We start from the raw sequence: 19,736 nt of genomic DNA on the forward strand, positions 1-19,736 counted from the left end.
TACACCGACCATAAAAGTTTGAAGTACTTTTTCACACAGAAGGATCTGAATATGAGACAGAGGCATTGGTTGGAGTTGGTAAAGGATTATGACTATGAAATCATCTACCATCTAGGAAAATCCAATGTAGTGGAAGATGCTTTGAGTCGGAGAATTCCGAGATAGTTGTTCAGTTTTAAACAGATTTCAGGGCAGTTGGCAGAAGATATGACCAAAGCTGGTATAGAGTTTGTCGTCGGCCGATTGACTAACATTACTCTTTATGATCCTTCAAAGGATAAGAGATGCTCAGAGGAATGATCCTCAGTTAGAGAAGCATCGAGGAGACACCTTAGCTGGAGTGGCTAAGGACTTTGCTATTTTCGAGACAAATATGTTGAGATACAAGGATTAGATTTGTGTTTCGATGGATGCTGGTATTAGATGAAAGATTTTGGACGAGTCTCATACCACTCCTTATTCATTGCACCTAGGCACCGTGAAGATGTATCAGGACCTGAAATCTTTGTATTGGTGGCAAAGTGCCTAACTTGTCAGCAAGTGAAGGCTGAACACCAAAGGTCAGCTGGATTGTTACAGCCTTTGGGTATATCAGAGTGGAAGTGGGAAGATATCACTATGGATTTTGTAGTGGGCTTGCCTAGAACGATGGGGCAACATGACTCGTTATGGGTGATTGTAGATAGATATACCAAGTCAGTCCATTTTCTACCTATGAGGATAATTTTTAGTGTGGACTAGTATGTTGAATTATATGTCAGGGAGAATGTTTGTCTCCATGGGGCTCCGAAGTCTATTGTATCAGATTGGGACCCCACATTTACTTCCAAGTTTTAGGGAGGTTTACAAAAGGCTATGGGTACACAACTGAAGTTCAGTATAGCTTATCATCCTCAAACGAATGGGCATTCTGAGAGGACGATCCAGTTTTTATAAGATATGCTACGGGCTTATGTACTGGATTTCAGGGGATCCGGGAGCAGGTATCTTCCCTTAATTGAGTTTTCCTAGAATAACAGCTACTAGTCGATTATTGAGGTGGCTCGGTATGAGATGTTTTATGGTAGGAAGTGTAGATCACCCATCCATTAGGATGAAATGGGTGAGAGGAAGTATCTTGGTCCTGAGACAGTTCAGAGGACTAGTGAAACTATTGAGAAGAATAGAGCTTGGATGTCGCATCATAGAGTAGGCAGAAGAGTTATTTGGATCTAAAGCGCACGAATGTGGAATTCCAAGTAGGAGACTGTTTTTCTTAGAGTTTCACCATTGAAAGGGGCGAAAAGGTTTATGACAAAAGGGAAGTTGAGCCCTAGGTTTGTTGGACCTTTTGAGAACCTGGAAAGGATTGGGTAGGTAGCTTATAGACTAGCTATTCCCCCAGCTCTATCAGGGGTTCACGACATGTTTCATGTATCGATGCTTCAAAAATATGTGTCGAATACAACACACGTGCTAAGTTACGAAAATCTAGAGTTCGATCAAGATTTTTCCTATGAGGAGAGGCCAGTATAGATTCTGGATAGAAAGGATGAAGTCTTGAGGAATAAGACTATTACCTTAGTAAAGGTGTTATGGAGGAACAACAAAGTAGAGGAAGAAACTTGGGAGCTAGAGTCAAATTTGCGGGATTGATATCTCGAGCTGTTCAGGTAAATTTTGAGGACGAAATTTCTTTTAGGATGGGATAGTTGTAACGTTGTGATACATATTTTATCATGTAGATAATTTTTTGTCAAGATAGCTCTTTGATTGGTATTGCTTATAAGTAATATTCAATTTATAATCACTCGATGGGATAGGTCCCCATTTTTTTTAATTTTTTTTTGTGAGGATAAAAGAGCTACTTAACTCAGTGAGGAGTGGTAATCGCCAAGGTATTTGTGCAAAGTATCATACCAAATCCCATCAATCGAATATCTTTTTCGATAAATATGAGACATCTAAGTCATACAAGTAAAGAACGATGAATTTGTCTAGCACAGTATTAAAAATCTTAGCGAAAACTTACAACGGCTTGCCAAACAAAATCTGAATCCCCGCTGCCTCCTTGAAAGAGAGATGTCCTAAACAGACGACGCAGGCATACTTGCCCGACCGCGATACTATGATCATAATATGAATAGTTTTTTGAAATTGTCAATATAATGGAAGCGTATGACTCAATTCAAAGGATCTTTCTATATTTCACGATTATATATAATTTTTTGATAATTTCTATTCATGACTCATTCATTCTAATCGACATTCTATAATTCCATAACTAAATCTATTTTATTTTTTTCCTTAAAATTTGAAATTTTTTTCTCTAATAATTAATAATTTGGTTTCATTATGATAGGAGCTTTTGCTCACGGAGCTATATTTTTTATTAGAGATTACAATCCAGAACAAAATGAGGATAATATATTGGCAAGAATGTTAGACCATAAAGAAGCTATCATATCCCATTTAAGTTGGGCAAGCCTCTTTCTAGGGTTCCAGAATCTCTGGTACTTTCAATTTCGGTTTAGTACCTTGGTTAGTGTGTCGGGAGTGCATAATTGGAATTATTTGTGGATTATGAGAATTTAATTGAAAATATTTGTGATTATGTTAATTATATGAGCTATATTATGATATGATTGCTTATGCATGTCAATGTTTATTAAATGTGCTTAAAGACCCACTTTTGTTAAAAATGGGCATTTTCGTAATTTTGACCAATTAAGGGTATAATCGTACCTTTATATGCTATGTGCTTGCGACCACATTATTATGTGGATATATTTGAGATATTCGGCATGAGTTGATCCTTCTAAGCAAGTTAGCAGAAAAGTCACAACGGGGATAAATACCCGGCTCAGGGTAAGCCTAGGGATATTTTTGTAATTTGGAAAAACTACCACGATTTATTGTTCATCAAAAAAGGGAGGAGCTTGCACCAATGAGTCATGATTTCACTCAAGGTCCAATTAATAATTGAGACCTCAATGGCGACCCAAGGTTGTGCATGTGGGATGTGCAAGACAAAATATAAATAAATATCTTCCTTCCATGATTCCAGGAACTGGTCAGGGATACCACTGGTGAAGGGCATTATGTCGTCATCCCACATAGGTGCCTCTCCGGAATTCTTAGCATTCAACCAACACTCACCTGGGGAAAGGTTGTATTTAGAATAATAGTGTCTTGGGGATATGTTTCCTTCAAGAAGTGGCGCTGCCTACGTAACAAGTGGATGGCCGCTTCAATATGCTGCAATAAAAGGAAATTCATTAGGATGAAAAAAGCTTATTTCATTTTGGGAAAAAAACATATTAATTAAAGTACTTATAGAATCCCAAAACCAAGTCCTGACTGTGTTCAAGTGTACGAACCACTTCACATTATGGTTCACATTCTTCACATCCTGTTCTCGCTTGTTTTAATCTTCCCTAGGATCCATTTCTCAAAAGTATGCAATTGCTTCTTATGACAACCCTTCAAAGGTTCTATAACAACTAACCCTCTATATGTGCAGAAGTGTGTTCGCTTCGTCGAGTCAGTGTAGTCCTTGAAGTGTTCTGGCTTGCGTTTATTCCTCTTTAACGCAAAGCCTTCAACATCAACAAGCTAGACAATGACTACCCTAGGAGTACCATCATCACTGGCCATCACAGCCTCATTCACTAGAGTCTAAGGAGGATCATCAGCCTCATAATATGCAAGGAGAATGTCAAACTTTGTATTTGATGTCAGGGACTGCTTCTCACCTAATGATAATAACTTGGCCAACCGAGCCATGATCACTAACTAATTCTATAGTAACGTTGTTGACCCTGCTCAACCCTCTCAAGCCTCTGTACCATCTGGTCCCATTCAGGATGCAACACATGCCCTGATGATGATGCAACTGTTGGTGGAGTGGGCTCCTTCTCCTTCGAGACATCCTCGTAAAAAATAGAAGTTGATTTCACAACCTCTGCCAGATACTTAGCCTCTTTCATTAAATCTCTCCCTGATCCATCCTCAGCCTCTCCCTCGGCCTCATCCACTCCCAGGTCAATGTATAGATGCACATTAACATTTGTGAGGCTATTGTAGAATTCTACCTCACTGGGTCGTGGCTTCAACATGGAGAATGAAACCAACTACAATAACAAAGAACATACGTTATAAATACTTTAATAAAGTAAACACTTACGAAATTACTTTTATTTGTTTTCAAGGTAACATAAAACTCACACGAGTCTTGCCAAAAAAATGGCCCCAACTAAGCCGTAGAATGGAGGATATCATCCTTGCTAGACCAACTAAGATTCCTAGGAATGTGGTTCTCGGTCATATCACCATATTTCCTCCCATTGTCTGGTATGGCCTCAAAAGCCAAGTACTAAAGTGCGGGGGCATAACCATGGAATCTGTGCTTTGACTCTTTTTGTTGTTTCGCCAAAATATCATTCTTCTTATCCTTGTACATTTTCAATTATGTTTTCATGTCTTTCTGAACTCCTCTAATCAACTTTTTGACTGATAACTTCCCCCACGAATACTTGAAGAAGTATTCAAGATACTCGACCAACCTCAATACATCTCCCCATATGCTAGTTATCTTCTCTAGAGCGTGTAGTACACCCTCAATCAAGTAGCATAAACCCAACTCAAATGTATCATCAAGGTTTGTACAATCATTAAGAGCATCTTCCAACTGACCAAAACTAACTTTCACCTCACCATTAAAATACTCATTCACGATTCGATCACTGGTCAGATTCTCTTTCAACTAATTCGTGGACGACATCTTACCAAAATTCATAACTTTCAACTAAGGCAAACTCCACAACACCAAATCTACATAGACTGTTCCCCACATTGAACTGGCCATCTTCAAGATTCTTATTGTAGCTTCCTGAAATTCCTAAAAGAATTAAGTACTTTGATTAGCGTGCGAGGGGAGCACGTGGGATAATTATGTGTGAATTAATTTATATTATTATATGATTGGGTATGCATGATTATGTGTATTAAATGTGTTTAAAGACCTGCTTTTGTTAGAAATGGGCATTTTCATAATTTTGACCCATTGAGGGCGTATTTGTAATTATTATGTACTATGTGCTTGAGACCACATTATTATGTGGATATATATGTGATCTTCTGCATGAGTATATATGTTCTAGTGGTTTAAGTGGAATAATCGCAACGAGGATAAATGCCCAACTCAGGTCAAGCCTAGGGGTATTTTCAGAATTTCAATATTTTTGGATTTTGGTCAAGGGGAATTAAGTGGTAGAATAATTATGCTTGATGGGTTAGATGACTAATTGGAGATTACTGGTGTAATTTGAGGTTTAGTGAGAATTATAGGTTAATGACCACTTTTCCCTTGAGGTCTGTTAAGAGATGAGTTTATATGAAGGGGTATATTGGTCATTTGGCCATGAGAATAGACAAAATTTGGCTAAGTGTGAAGGCAGCCATCAATGCACATCAAGACCCATTTTCCTCCTTCTGGCCTCTTCTTTGCCTTTCCCCAAAGTGTACTCAAGTTCTAAGAGGAAATTCTTGAAGTTTGAGGATTTTTAGAGAGAACCAAGCTACAAAAAGGAGTTGGGAGCTGCTAAGGGTCATCGCTAGCATAGGAATACGAATTTTTCAGCAAAGGTAAGCATTTTTTTAAGCTTTTTCCATATCGTTCTTTGTAACGACCCAAAATTGCTAATAAGGCTTAAGGGCCTTGATTAGCATGTCGGGAGGGCATAATTGGTATATGTGTGATTTAATGGTTTAATGCATGATTATGTGACATGCATGATTAATATGATTATATGATTATGTGACATGCATGTTTGTGAATATTAGATATGCATGTGGGCTCTTTGTAGATTATAAGGGCATATTTGTAATTTTGGCCTATTGAGGGCATAAGTGTGATTATATATGATAAATTTTTTAGACCACATTATTATGTAAATATATTTGCAGCATATGGATCGAGACGGTCCTAGTGATCGAATTGGCGAAATAGTCACAACGGGGTTCAATACCCGACTTGGTAGGGGCCTAGGGGTATTTTTGGGAATTTAGAGAATAATTTGGAAATTATTGGACGTTCAATAAATAGTTGGTAATTAATTGGATGACGTGATTAGTGGGAACTTGGGGAAAATGACTATTTTACCCTTAGAATAATTAAAGGATTAGAATGATTAGGAGGGGCATAACGGTCTTTTTCCTAGAAACTAAGGGATATACTTAGAAATCATTTGACACTAAAGCAGAAAGAGGTAGAAACTGAAGGAAATCCCTCTCTCTCTCTCTCTCTCATCTCACTCACATTTTCTCTCATCTCTCTCACTCACTTGGTGTGCTTTGAAGCCAAGGAAGAAAAGGGCAGTAAGCTTAGGCTTGGGCTCACTATACCAAATACCTCTTTCTATAATACATAATTATAAGCTAATTGGAAAAGTATTATAATAGGTAACCTAAGAAGTTAGAAAGCGGTAAAGTTAAAATGGAGGGAAACAAAAAAAATGGTTAGGTAAAGTCAAAATGGAGGGAAACAAAAAAATGACTCAATTAATGTAAATGCATTTTTTTTAGCAAATGTAAAAGGAAAAGGCTCTGAAAGCTCCGCCGCACCAAGTTTGTCTGATTCCTCTTCTGCTCTGCCGCAAGAGCTGCTCCGAAAGCTCCGCTTTGGTTGATTTTTCTCGACGTGGCGTCGGCTTTGCCTTAAGCCAGGGATTTTCAACATTCTGGTAGACGTACCATAGCTTTCTCGTGTCGAGGCAGTCTCGAATCTTGACCCGAACTAGCTGGGCATTCTCATCGTCGAACAAAACCGTGGCGTTGAGCCAATCTGGGTCAGTGAAATCTCTTCTTTTTCCTCCAAGGGTTTTCCACACACTCCACAATCGGTCAATGTTCGAGTGGTGGGCAAAGAATATTGATCGATAACTGTTCTTCTCTACCAGCCGTGGGAACACCGGCATCTGCAGGGCTCTAGTCAAGGTATTTGTTCCATGTTTAATTGATAACTGTACAAAAGGTTTTTCTCTTTATTTTTAATTGATTTTAGGTTCCATGTCAATTTTTTTGGGATGACTTAGGGGCTTTCGAAATTTTCAAAGTTTCTATGTTCTCTAAGCTTAGTTTTGATCCAATTCATACCAACCATCTAGGGGACTCAAGAACAAAATCTAGACCAACCAATAAGACAATGCATGGAACAAGTCCTTCAGATAAAAAAAATTAAAAAAATTAAAAACTCATAAGTCAGTCCCTTAAATTCTTGTATGTTTCTTTGAAAAATTCAGTTCAATCACATAACATACACATATATAGTGATATAGGAAAAGAAATAAAATATGTAATTGTAATCACTATTTACCAGTTAGAGCTAATGATCTCCAACTTATAATTGTCCCTATGATAAGGGCAAGTGATCCTCCAAGAACAATCATGATCTGAAGAACAAACAAGCAAACATATATAAGAATTTAACTTTATATGATAATCTCATCTAGTATTCAGAATTAAGATGAAATTAATCATCTGTTGTACCTGATTTAGTGTTGTAAGACCTCCACGGAGATGCTTGGGTGATATCTCTGCTATATATATTGGGACCTGTTCATGTTTTCATTCATTAGTAATCTTATTAGTATAAATAATATGAATATATTATCATTAGAAATATAAACAATTAAGTGGTAGTCAAAAAAGTTACCACATAAGAGAAAATTACAATGTCATATCCCGTGAATAGTCCTCCCATGTCAAGGGACATAGCTCCCTGTATCAGAATTTTTTTCAACTGACCCAATTGAAACAATATTCAACAATTTAATACATGAAGACAGACTGAAAATTTATACCTAGGCTAAGTAGACAGTTAACCATCCAGTGATGCAAAAACCAGCTGATATTCTCATTACCTGCATTGCATTCCCCCACATAAAAATTTAATACACATAATGTCTCTACTATAGCCAAATTTCTCTTAGAGTCTGGACCTACAAGTGTCTCTGCTGTTTGGTGGGGTGCTGCTGCTGCAGGGGTATATATAGTATCTACTAGTACAGACAATTTCGGTCTGTGCCTCGATATGGACTCTATCAGGGGAAAATGGTATGTAGAACAGTATTTACTTCTTTCCTTTTTCTTAAATCTTTGGCTTAGCAAGTGAATATTATAAGCTTCTTTGTTTTTTTATAGTTCGTATGATATTATTAATTTACATGGCATGTGAACTTGTAAAATAAGTTGTTTTGCAATATTGGTATTATGATCAAATCCCAAACAATTGAATAAGTTGAGTAAATATTATACTTTTCAGGGAAAATTTGATAGGCTTTGATCATTGGGGGGCAACTTTATTTTTCTTATCATTCTGACACTATTATCTTTTGTAAGTTGTGCCTCTGGATTCAAAAAACAATAACCTGTGAACCAAATGCGTGTAAATTTACGGTGGAAGATATACTATTTAATTGGTATAGAGAACTCGTGCCCCAAATATTATATTAGAGTACTTTGTTAACAAAAATTTTAAAAAAAAATTATATATTTTTCCCCTGGAAAGAGTACATAGAAAGAGTTGTTCTCCCACTTTGCAAATAAAATTAATAAAACCAATCAAACATGTATGAATAGTGGATCGAGAAATCCATAATTTCTTAATGGAATTAACAGATGGGGATGAATAGGATACCCTGTGATGAGGAAAAAATGCCTAAAGGTGTGTTTGGAATGACAGAAAAAAAAAACATGAAAAGGAGCATTTTTCTCCAACTAGTGAAAGCTCTTTTAGCGTAGGAAAGTGAGGGAAAAGGAAAGCCATATAATATATATTTTATTATATTAAAATCAAATCTAAGCGTGTTAACGGTGCTAAAAATTGTTATCACATTGCAACCAAAAAAAAAATTATGCTTCAAAAATAAATAAATAAAAGTATTATCACATTTATTATTATTTTCCACTACTTAGAGCCTTGTTCTCTACAAACGCATTAATTAGAGTCTCTTTATATTATTCATCTTCTCCAGCAACATTGTCCATCTTCTCTTCCGTACAATCCTTTTTGGCAACATACTATTCTCTGGCGGCCTGTCTTAACCTTATTTTCAAGGATAAGTAATTATTTAGTATTCTGTGTTTTTACAAAGTATCATTTTTGTATTTTTTGTTTTCAATAATGCTTATATGGTACCCTGTATTTTAGAATTGTATATATTTTGTACTTTAAACTCATATTTAATTTATAAAATTTTACCAATTTAATCAAACTGCTGTCAATTATGTAAGTTCTAAATTTAAATTTAATTACTTAATTACATATAACTGATGACAGTTTGATCATATTGACAAAATTTTATCTATCAAATCTGAGTCTAGGGTATCAAATATGTATAATTTTAAAATACAGGGTACCATATAAACATTATTGAAAACAGAGGGTACCAAAATAATACTTTGCAAAAACATAGGGTATCAAATGAGTAAATTCCCTATTTTCAATTATAAATTCTCTTCTCATAAATGTGCCATTTTTAATTATACATATATATTAGTCATATAATGTCATGTGTATTTTATATTTTTCTTTTTATAATATGCAATTAATGCAATTCTAGTAAAATTGCTCCATGATAAAAATTAGAGAGATGCAAAAGAATTGGTGGAGAGAAAGATAATGGAAAAAGAAAAGAAAGATCTGCTTCATTGTTTATATTTTTACTAATTTACGCAAATTATTAATTTTATTTTGTTTTAAAGAATTGGTGGAGAGAAAAAATTGCTCCACTGATTATTAGTTTGAGGATATTAATGTCATTTTCATAATTTAAGTTTATATTATTTTTATTAGTTCATTATATGAAGTCAATTTGGAAGAAAAAAAATAACAAAAAAAAGGAATTGTTCATTAGTAGTACTAAAATGGGTCAAATGGGAAATTTGGCCTTAACTTCATTCAAAAAATGAACCCAGAAACAGTCCAAGGTTAACTAACTAACTTACTTATCATCTCTCTATCTATCCCATTGTTATGTTTTGTTATCTTCACTCATTGTTTTTTACTTTCTTTACAGGCGCCACCAGCAAGGTGTGTATGCTTTGTACACATTTGGCCCTCGAGGCAAACAAGTCAAGGTATGGGTTTATAATTCAAAATTCATTCACAGCTTCTATAATATAATCGTAAATGTAACTCATCTTTTTATTCTCTAAAATGGATCATCAGGTTATCCTTCTAGATACTAGATACCACCGAGACCCTCTCTCTAGCGATGGGACTATCTTGGGGGCTTCACAATGGACATGGTTGAAAAAGGAGCTCAACAGTACACCTTCAGCTATCACTATAATTGGCTCTTCTATTCAGGTATCTGTTAATCATACATGAGACATGACATAACTGTAAAATGTGGTTCTCAACTATCTTACTTATGTTTCTATTTTTATTTTTTACTGTAAGTATGTATTGTTTACGAGAGCTATTGATTTTGTAAGAGAAGGTGTGAGAAGAGAAAGACCTTGTTGTTGACCGCGTTTTTGGCCAACAACGTGAGAACGTCAAAAACGATAAAGCATTCAAGAGAAATTAAACGACACAGACAATTTTGAACAGAAAGTAAATAACACACGCAATTTTTATAGTGGTTCAGCCCCAATATGTTGGTAATAGCCTAATCCACTTAGAGTTGTGATTATAGATCTGTACTCAAGATCAGATGAACTGAGTCAACTGAGTTTCTTCAGTACAGCTTACAAGAATACAAGAATTCTTTGAGATGCAAGCACTTTCTCTCTCTAGAAAACTCAGACCCAAAATTTCCCAAAAGTCCCAGAAGAAGAAGAAGACCCCTTTCTAATCCCATAGGCCATATATTTATAGGCTTAGGATCATACATCTGATATCCCCTAAAATCGGGATATTTTATTATATTTATTATATTTAAATTACAAAAATATTCAAAAATATTTAAATTTGTGGGAAGGATGAGAGATTCCCGCGTATGCCAAGACCGGTTCTTGTTGAAGTCGTTTATGGAAATCTTGACTTAGTCCTCCTCTATCTGGTCGACTCATATCTCCTTCAAGCTGGTCGAACACACCTCTACTGGACAGTCACGCACTTAGCTGGTAGGATATACAATTGCTGGTAGGACATGCACTTGCTGGTAGGACATGCACATGCTGGTAGGACATACACTCCTCTGGTCTAACATGGCACTCTGGTCTAGCATGCCATTTCTCTCGTCTAACATGGCACTCTGGTCTAGCATGCCATATCTCTCATCTAACATGGCACTCTGGTCTAGCATGCCATATCTCTCGTCTAACATGGCACTCTGGTCTAGCATGCCATATCTCTACTTGGACAGTCATTCACTTGCTGGTAGGACATGCAAGTGCTGGTCGGACACATGCATGCTGGACATATTCAAGTGGTAGGACATGCAAGTGCTGGTCGGACACATGCATGCTGGACATATTCAAGTGGTAGGACATGCCAGTGCTGGACAGCAAAGTCACTCCTGGTCGGATGCAACTTACCCGGTCGGTCATGACACCTCTCAAGCAGTCAAAACTCTTCATTGATGTACTGGGCCACTTCTAAGCCATATCACTTTATCACAACTCTGAGGAGCCAATATATTTATTGACTTATTAATGTGTCTTTTACGGACCATGTACTGCCACTTTTCACCTCTATTGCCACGTCATCGATCTCCATTTTTTGGGGATAATACTTGTAATATTTGATTGTAAGAACAAATCTGAGTTTTTGTTCTGAGGAAACTTCTTGAACCAACGTTGCAAGAACACAAGGTTCTCCCTGGCTTAACATATCAAATCAAAAGTGACAAGAACATATACATTAAATAAACAAGTGAAAAGAAGGACCCGTCTTATCTTTTTCTTCAACCAATAATAATATACACAAGTGAAAAAGTTTGAGTAAACAACAACAACAAATACTGCTTGGTGTTTCACTTTTTAAAAGTCTACATATGTTAAGTGCAAATGAAATGTTGATGTCCCCTTAGACAAACTATATTACTAAGAGATACCAGAGGAAACTAAGAATAAACCAAAAAGGAAAAACAATGATAATAAATGTGATAAAAATGATATTTAATACACACAAAAAAAAAAGCATATAAAATAGTGTTGATACCTGTTGCTTCATCATCCACTGCCATATAAGAGGAACTATCAATGGAATAAGAGAAGCCCACTCCAACTGGTGTCTCCAAGTACAACATATTTGCCTCTGTCAATTACCAAATAATCTTAACACCCGTTTGTGTTTAAATACCAAAGAAAAAAAAAACATTACATATAAGAAGAAAAACCTTTATTCCAACTATATTCATTTCTAAGCAAGACTTTCCCATTTGGTCTGAAAGGTCCATTTTCAGAGAATGCTCCTACCCCAAGAGAAGAACAACCAGGGCCTGTAAAAAAATAAAGAGATATGACTTTGAATTTAGTCTGAATTGAAAAACAAATCCAATGAGAAGCTAACAAACAAACCTCCATTTAACCAAAGAACCACCACAAGATTATTGAAGCTACAAATAACTATATATATGTATATTTAGGGTTTAATTTATATGTATTACTTAGCCACATCATTCATTGTATTAATCTTTTAGGTATTGATTATATTCTTTAGGTTGTGGATCAAATTGGCAAGGAGCATTGTAAAGTTAATTAACTTGATTATTAATTGCAGGAGGTACAGAAATATGTTCTCTTAACTCTTTTATTAATATCATACAAATGTTTGAGGAGTTTGAATATCTTAAATATTCATTCGTAGAGAAGTAGGTTTTGAGATTAAAATTGTGTGTTGCGGTGATAACGGAAGGTTGAAAACTTGTGTGTCTTAGAGAAGTAAGTTCTGGAAAATTTGTTTGTGCGTTGCGGTGATATAAGGAAGAAAACTTATTTTGTGTTGTTTGAATTTTTTTACTTGGTATTGATTGATGGTTGGTAACATTTATATGGGAAATGATGTTAGATTTCATCTAGAATTACGTATTATCTTCTTACAAATAAATTGTGTTTGCTTGAATTGGTTTGATTATATTGATGGATATCTCATTTGGGGTGTGAATAAGGGTAGTTTTCACATCCCCAACCTTAGGGTTTGAATAATAAAACATTATACATATGAGTTGTGATTAGCTTTTTTACATCTATGCTTATGATATGCATATGGATAAAACTTGGATCCATCTTAACAGGTTAGCAAATAAAATTATAAAGTTTAAGTTTAAGTTTTGGTATTTTAGTATTGAAGTATCCTTCAAAATTATAGAGCTACGAAGGAATATGAGAGAAAAGCTAGGGAGTTTGTGAAGACTACAGTAATGAATGCCGGTTTTCTGAGTAAGATTCTTTGTCCATGCAACAAATGTCAGAATCTAAGACATCAACTTTCGGATGAAGTTGTAGAACACTTAGTTTTGTATGGCATGGAGAAATCATACAAAACATGGTTTCATCATGGGGAAGATCTAGTTCAAAGTAGCATGACCAAGACAAGTTCTACATATAATTTATTTCGGGTTGCCGAAGTATGTTCAAGTAATGTCAATGATTTGGATGATGATAACAATGATGATGATTTTGATAGTCTATTAGGATATGATGAATCTCCATTGTATGAAGGCTGTTTGATATACACCAAAATTTCATCCATTGTCGAGCTATACAATCTAAAAACAAAGCATGGATTCTCAGATGTTGGCTTTTGTGAGATGTTGGAGATGATCTAAGATATGTTGCCAAAATATAATCTCCTACTAACATCTATGTATGAAATTAATAAGTATCTAAAGATGTTTGATCTGAACTATAAGCATATACATGCTTGTGTGAATGATTGTTGCTTGTTCACAAAAGAAAATGTTAATTCCCAAGTGTGTCCCACCTGTCAATATCCAAGATGGAAGCAAAATGAACACACAAAGGAGATTCTACAAGGGCAGTCTGCAAAATTATTAAGATATTTTCCTATTACACCAAGGTTTCAGAGGATGTTTAGAAATGAAGAGACAATTTCATGCTAAAGTGGCATTCAACTAATAAAAGAATGGATGGGAAAATGAGCCACCCAGTAGATTCAGAGGCTTGGGATGCAGTGAATGAGAGATGGCCAGATTTTTCACTTGAACCGTACAACCTTCAACTAGGACTTGCTGCTGATGGAATCAACCCTTACAAAAATATGAGTTCTACTTATAGTTGTTGGCCAATAATTCTCGTTGTATACAATTTTCCACCTTCAATGTGCATGAATAATGAATTCACATTTCTTTCTATGTTGATTCCTGGACCAAAACAACCTGGGAATGACATAGATGTTTATTTGGAGCCCTTAATAGATGAGTTACTAGAATTATGGAAAGGTGTGTATACATATGATGCTTCTACAAAGAAGTTTTTCAATTTAAAGACCATGCTGTTATGGACCATATATGATTTTCCAACTTATGGAAACTTAGTTGGATGTGCGACTAAAGGGAAGTATGGTTGTCCCTTATGTGGAGAGAACTCAAATGTTGTTTGGTTGAAGCATAGTAAGAAGATGTCTTTTTGCAATCATATTCGATTTCTTCCACAACATCACCCATATCGAAAGAAGAAATCAACAACTACTAGGGCAAGGGAAAGAGCACCACAATGTCCAACTATATTAACAGGTGTTGAAGTAGCTAAGCAATTAAGTGAATTCACTAATGATTTTGGCAAGGGTAGAAAGAGGGGTCGTGGTTCAGAGTTTGATAAAGGATGGAAGAAATAGTTAATTTTTTTTAGGCTCCCTTATTAGGAGATCTTGGTTGTTCGTCACAACTTGGATGTTATGCATGTTGAAAAAAATGTTTGTGAAAGTATTCTTAACACATTGTTGGATTGCAAAGGAAAATCTAAAGATCATTACAACTCGAGATTAGATTTGACAGAGATGGGCATTATGACTCATCTCCACCCATATGAAGAAGAAGGAATTACTCATCTTCCTGCTGTAGCTTACACTTTGTCAAAATCAAATAAGAAGTTATTTTGTAAGAGATTATTTGACTTGAAATTTCCTTATGGATATAGTTCTAAGATTCGCAATTCTGTAGATATGGAGAAACATAAGCTAACAGGACTTAAATCTTATGATTGTCATGTGATTATACAGCAATTGTTAGCTATTGCTATAAGGGGTTTAATGTAGGAAGGTTGCAGAGAGACAATCCTTCGACTTTGTAGGTTTTTCCATGAATTGTGTCAACATGTGGTTGATAAGGAGGAAATTATAAAATTGGAATTAGAATCTGCATAAATTTTCTACAAACTGGAAGAATATTTCCCACCTTTCTTTGATCCAATGATTCACTTGGTTGTCCATTTAGCGCGAGAAGTCAGACTTTGTGGTCCGGTGAAATTTTGATGGATGTACCATTTTGAGAGGTATATGAAAGTATTGAAAGGATTTGTATCAAATTATGCACAACCAGAAGGATGTATTGCAAATCGTTATCTTGCTGTTGAATGTGTACGCTTTTGTGAGACCTTTTTGAAGCATAATGATAATCAAGATAGTACTGAAATTGAAGAAACTCCACTATCAGCTGGAGAATGCTTTGAACTTGACCAAGGGGATATAGCAATAGCCCGCCGATATGTGTTATTCAACTCAGATATTGTAGCACCATTTCTCAATATCCATGTGGATGAGCTAAAAGAAATGCACAAAAACTTGAAGGATAATCAAACTTTTCTGTGGAATCGACATTCTAAAGGGTTCCCCCTATGGTTTTATGATAAGGTTACACTCTAAAGCAAAGATACAAGTTTACATTTTCATTTAGTATATGAAATTTATTTGACATCAATATTTTTTTTTCAAATTTCTAAATCTAACAAAGTAGATGACACGTTAGCTTAATTGGTTGAAGGTCCAAGTCGTAGTGTCATTTCCTATAAAGGTTACATGATTAATGGAATTCGGTTTCATAAAAGATGTGCTGAAAAAACTACTTAAAACAGTGGTGTATACTTGGAATCACATGGCAGTGGGCAGTTGAATGATACAGAAGAGTATTTTGGAGTTATCAAGGATATAATAATGCTTTATTATCGTACTTTTAAGGTGCCTTTATTTTGGTGTGATTGGGCAAATGTTCAAATGGTGTTAAGAAGTTGGATTTCTATACACTTGTAAATTTTAATATAGGGCAAAATCAGTCTATTAGGGATCCATATGTATTAGCATCTCAAGTTAAAAAGGTATTTTATGCAAGAGAGAAGGAGTCATCTAATTGGTATATAGCTTTAAAGGATTCAAATAGAGGGTGTTTGGGGCTAGAATGAAACAATCTGTATGATTTCATTCAAATTTATGCTACTCTTATGACTCTTTAAATGTAATTTTTTTCATACTTTCAATGAAACAAAGCTGATTTTATTTACTCTTTGGCTAATATTGTGTTTCTAATTTTATATATTAATTATTTATCTTATTTAGGAAGATAAGGATATGATGCATTTATGATTTCAGGGAGGTTGGGGTCTCTGTTTGGGAGGCGGGCCGCGACATGTTGGAGTAGGGTCGCAGCTCTTAAGGGCCTATTTGGCCAAAAATGTATTTTTGTCATGGGAACTCAAACCTTAGGCCTCGGGATCAATCCTACTACTCGATTTAGTAAGATTCGACATCCCGGAGGCTAGGTCTTGGTCCGAGAACCTTTTATTATTCATTTTATTGATGAAATCTCATATTTGGTTATGACTAGGTGACCGCTAAGGAACTTAAGGAGTTATCGTTCTCAAGGGTCGTTCTTTTATTATTTCACGCTCGAACCAGAGGTAAGAAAACTGCACCCAGTATGTGACATGCATGGTTATTAATGAGGCATGTTGAGTGCTCTATATGTGGACATTGATTGCATATTAAATGCTTAACAATCTTGCTTATTTGTGAATGGTACTCACTTATTAGTCAGAATCGGCAATGGTGTCAGTATTGATTGTGAAGCTGTGACTCATTAGTCAAGTTCGGTAATAGTACTGAGCATTGGTCGTATGGTATTGGCTTATGAGTCAAGAACGATATTAGAGTGTTTAACGCAGACCGAAAAGATCAGATCTAATCGACATAAGCATTATCTTCATAAGCATGAAATGCTTGACTGACCTTAAGTTCGATGAAAACAAAAGCGCTTGTCTAGTCTAAAGGCTAGTTACTTAGAGCCGGGGCCAGAAGGCCCAGGTGACTGCATCGTCACACGGCTATGGGTGCGGAGCCCAAGTTCGTGACTTACTCATTAGTCACTTATCTGATTAGGGTTCAGAGCCCTAGAGATAGATTTATTAGTCATCTATTCAAAGTATGACTTAATAGTCACTTATCTGATTGGGTTGCAAACCCCAGCATGATTATCAGAATCCTTATTGATCATCACTTATCTGATTTGGGCTACAAGCCCAGTATGATTATCATATCATCAATTGATATTTTATACATGCAGTAATGAGTTTTCTTGCTGAGCCTTGGCTCACGGGTGCTATGTGGTGCAGGTAAAGGGAAAGAAAAGCTCACCCAGCCTTGAGTGGAAAGCTTAGGTGGTGATGTGTACATATGCGGCCGCTTGACCACCACGGCCAAGGTGTTTCTCAAAGGAACTAGGGGTTAACTCTATTTTTGCTGCTTAGGTTGGTGGGTTGTAATTTTTACACTATAATGACCATTTTTTATTGTAAATAACTTGTAAACACTTTTATGGGCCCATGTAAAGGTTTATATTTTAAATAAAATATATCCTTTCCTTTTGATTGAGATTTTTCACCTTAGCCTATTAATAACACCTAGATGCATGTTTATAACAAATGACTCATTTAGCGAGTTAAGCACTGTTTAAAGTTCACAGTAACGGTCTTGGAGTAACCAGGGTGTTACATCTATGGTGCATGTAAAGGCAGACTAAAGGTAGACCAGCCATGAGTTGGAGGGCTTTGCAGCGGCGCTTACATGTTTGACCTTCTCGGCAACCACGATCGAGATATTTTTGAGGGACTTAGGGTATAATTCCAGTTTTGCCGCTTAGGCCTACTATGTTTGTAACCATGGTTGTAACTACTCTTCGTTTAAACTCTTTTTAGGATCCCTTGTAAACATTTTAAGTTTTAATGAAAAGTATATACCTTTTGGCCAAAAAAATTAGTACCTAACCTTTATTTTTCTTTAATTATATTTTTAAGTCCAAATGACTCGCTTAATGAGTTAAACACTATTTAAAACACACAGTGTAACAGTCCAGGATTAGTATGGTGTTACACTTACTTTTGACTTTACGCAACATTAAATGGTGCAGTAAGACTCCTGGAAAATTAAAGTCATTCGCCTTGAAGAACTATCCCAATGGGCATGTCTTTGTCCGTTCCATCAACTCATGCTTCTAAAATTGCTCTAGAAACATTGTCATGTAAGCACTTCTCATATAAGTAACACGGGCTGGAAAGTGTTTCTCCAAAGGAATAATAAGTTCAGGCATCTGCAAACAAAAACAAAACAAAAGGTTAATAAAAAAACAATATGTTAAATAATCTGGTTTTCATCGAGTCCTATCAAGGAGTGTCGAGGTAATCATTAATATACACTTTTCAAACCTATCAATTTTCATCAAGGAATGTCGAGGCAAGTCGAGGTGACATTACGAGAGAAGTGTCATCGGGGCCTATTGTGACCTGTCGATGCCTATCGAGGCACTCTTAAATCTCCAACTTTCTAATTCTATCGCGTTTCATCATGGCATGTCGAGTTGACATCCATCAAACATTGTCGAGGCCTGTCAAGACCTGTTGAGGCACTCTTAAATCTACACAATTCATATTGTATCGAGTTTCATCGATCATTGTCGAGGAACGTCAAGGTGACATTCCTGGACAATTCCATCGAGGCCTATCATGTCCCATCGAGGTTTATCGAGGTAATTAATCTTATATCTACACTTTTCTATCCCTATCGAGTTTCATTGAGTCATGTGTCGAGTAACGTCGAGGTGGCATCAATCGAGGTCTATCAAGGGCAATCGATTTCAATCGAGGTGGATGAAAAATATTGTAAAAAACCAGAGCTGCATATTCCCAGCCCTAATCTAACCTTATGAACAAAAATTAATGAAAAACCTCACGCAAACCAAATAATGCAGTATAAACAAAAATATGGTTAGAGCCTTATCCTTTTCGATTTCTGGCTCCCTTCTCGATTTCTGGGTCCTTTGGTCGTCCCCTTCGACACCGTCTTCTTGCCTCTTCAGACGTTTTTCTGATGCACCAACGTGAGGGAGAGAGATCGAACCAATGCCAAAGGATTTAGAGAGAAATTGAGAGATTTAGAGAGGACCGAGAGAGAAAGCGAGAGAATAAAGAGAGAGAGAGAGAGAGAGAGAGAGAGAGATTGGAAATAAATGCCAAGGGTAATTTTGGAATAAATGGAAACTTTAGGACCAATTTGACATATCAACATTAGCTAGCACATTTTTGAGTTAGTACCCCATATAATGCATAAATATTAAAATTTCCCAATGTAATTATATATCAATTAGATAAGTGTAACTAGACAATAAATTTAAATGAAAAAAAGACACTAATTATAACTATGAAAAGAAAGAAGCATGTTTACATATTATCAGAAGGTAAATACCCATTTAGTATCATGTGTTTTATCGAAATATAAACTTGATAACCTTTGTTTTCAATAA

The 19,736-nt window shown here is 35.8% G+C and overlaps 1 protein-coding gene across 1 annotated transcript; it reads right to left on the minus strand.

Annotated features, from left to right (window-relative positions):
• Positions 1–3,770: 3,770 nt before the first annotated feature.
• Positions 3,771–7,907, minus strand: LOC133785127 (low-affinity glucose transporter HXT4-like). Its single transcript, XM_062224382.1, has 7 exons — positions 7,902–7,907; positions 7,694–7,759; positions 7,528–7,593; positions 7,355–7,430; positions 7,135–7,199; positions 4,553–4,744; positions 3,771–4,112 (listed from the first exon to the last, which is right to left on the minus strand). Exons 1-7 carry the CDS (start codon positions 7,905–7,907, stop codon positions 3,771–3,773), a joined length of 813 nt encoding a protein of 270 aa, XP_062080366.1.
• Between the last annotated feature and the right edge of the window lie 11,829 nt (positions 7,908–19,736).

The sequence above is a fragment of the Humulus lupulus genome, chromosome 6 (genome assembly GCF_963169125.1).
Source record: "Humulus lupulus chromosome 6, drHumLupu1.1, whole genome shotgun sequence".
In the NCBI taxonomy this organism is placed as follows: Eukaryota; Viridiplantae; Streptophyta; class Magnoliopsida; order Rosales; family Cannabaceae; genus Humulus; species Humulus lupulus.

Coding starts and splice junctions, on each gene's coding strand:
- LOC133785127 (XM_062224382.1), bottom strand. Junction 7,594..7,693: donor TTGTAATTTTCTCTTATGTG/GTAACTTTTTTG, acceptor AAACATGAACAG/GTCCCAATATATATAGCAGA. Junction 4,745..7,134: donor TTGAGTCCCCTAGATGGTTG/GTATGAATTGGA, acceptor TCCACGAATTAG/TTGAAAGAGAATCTGACCAG.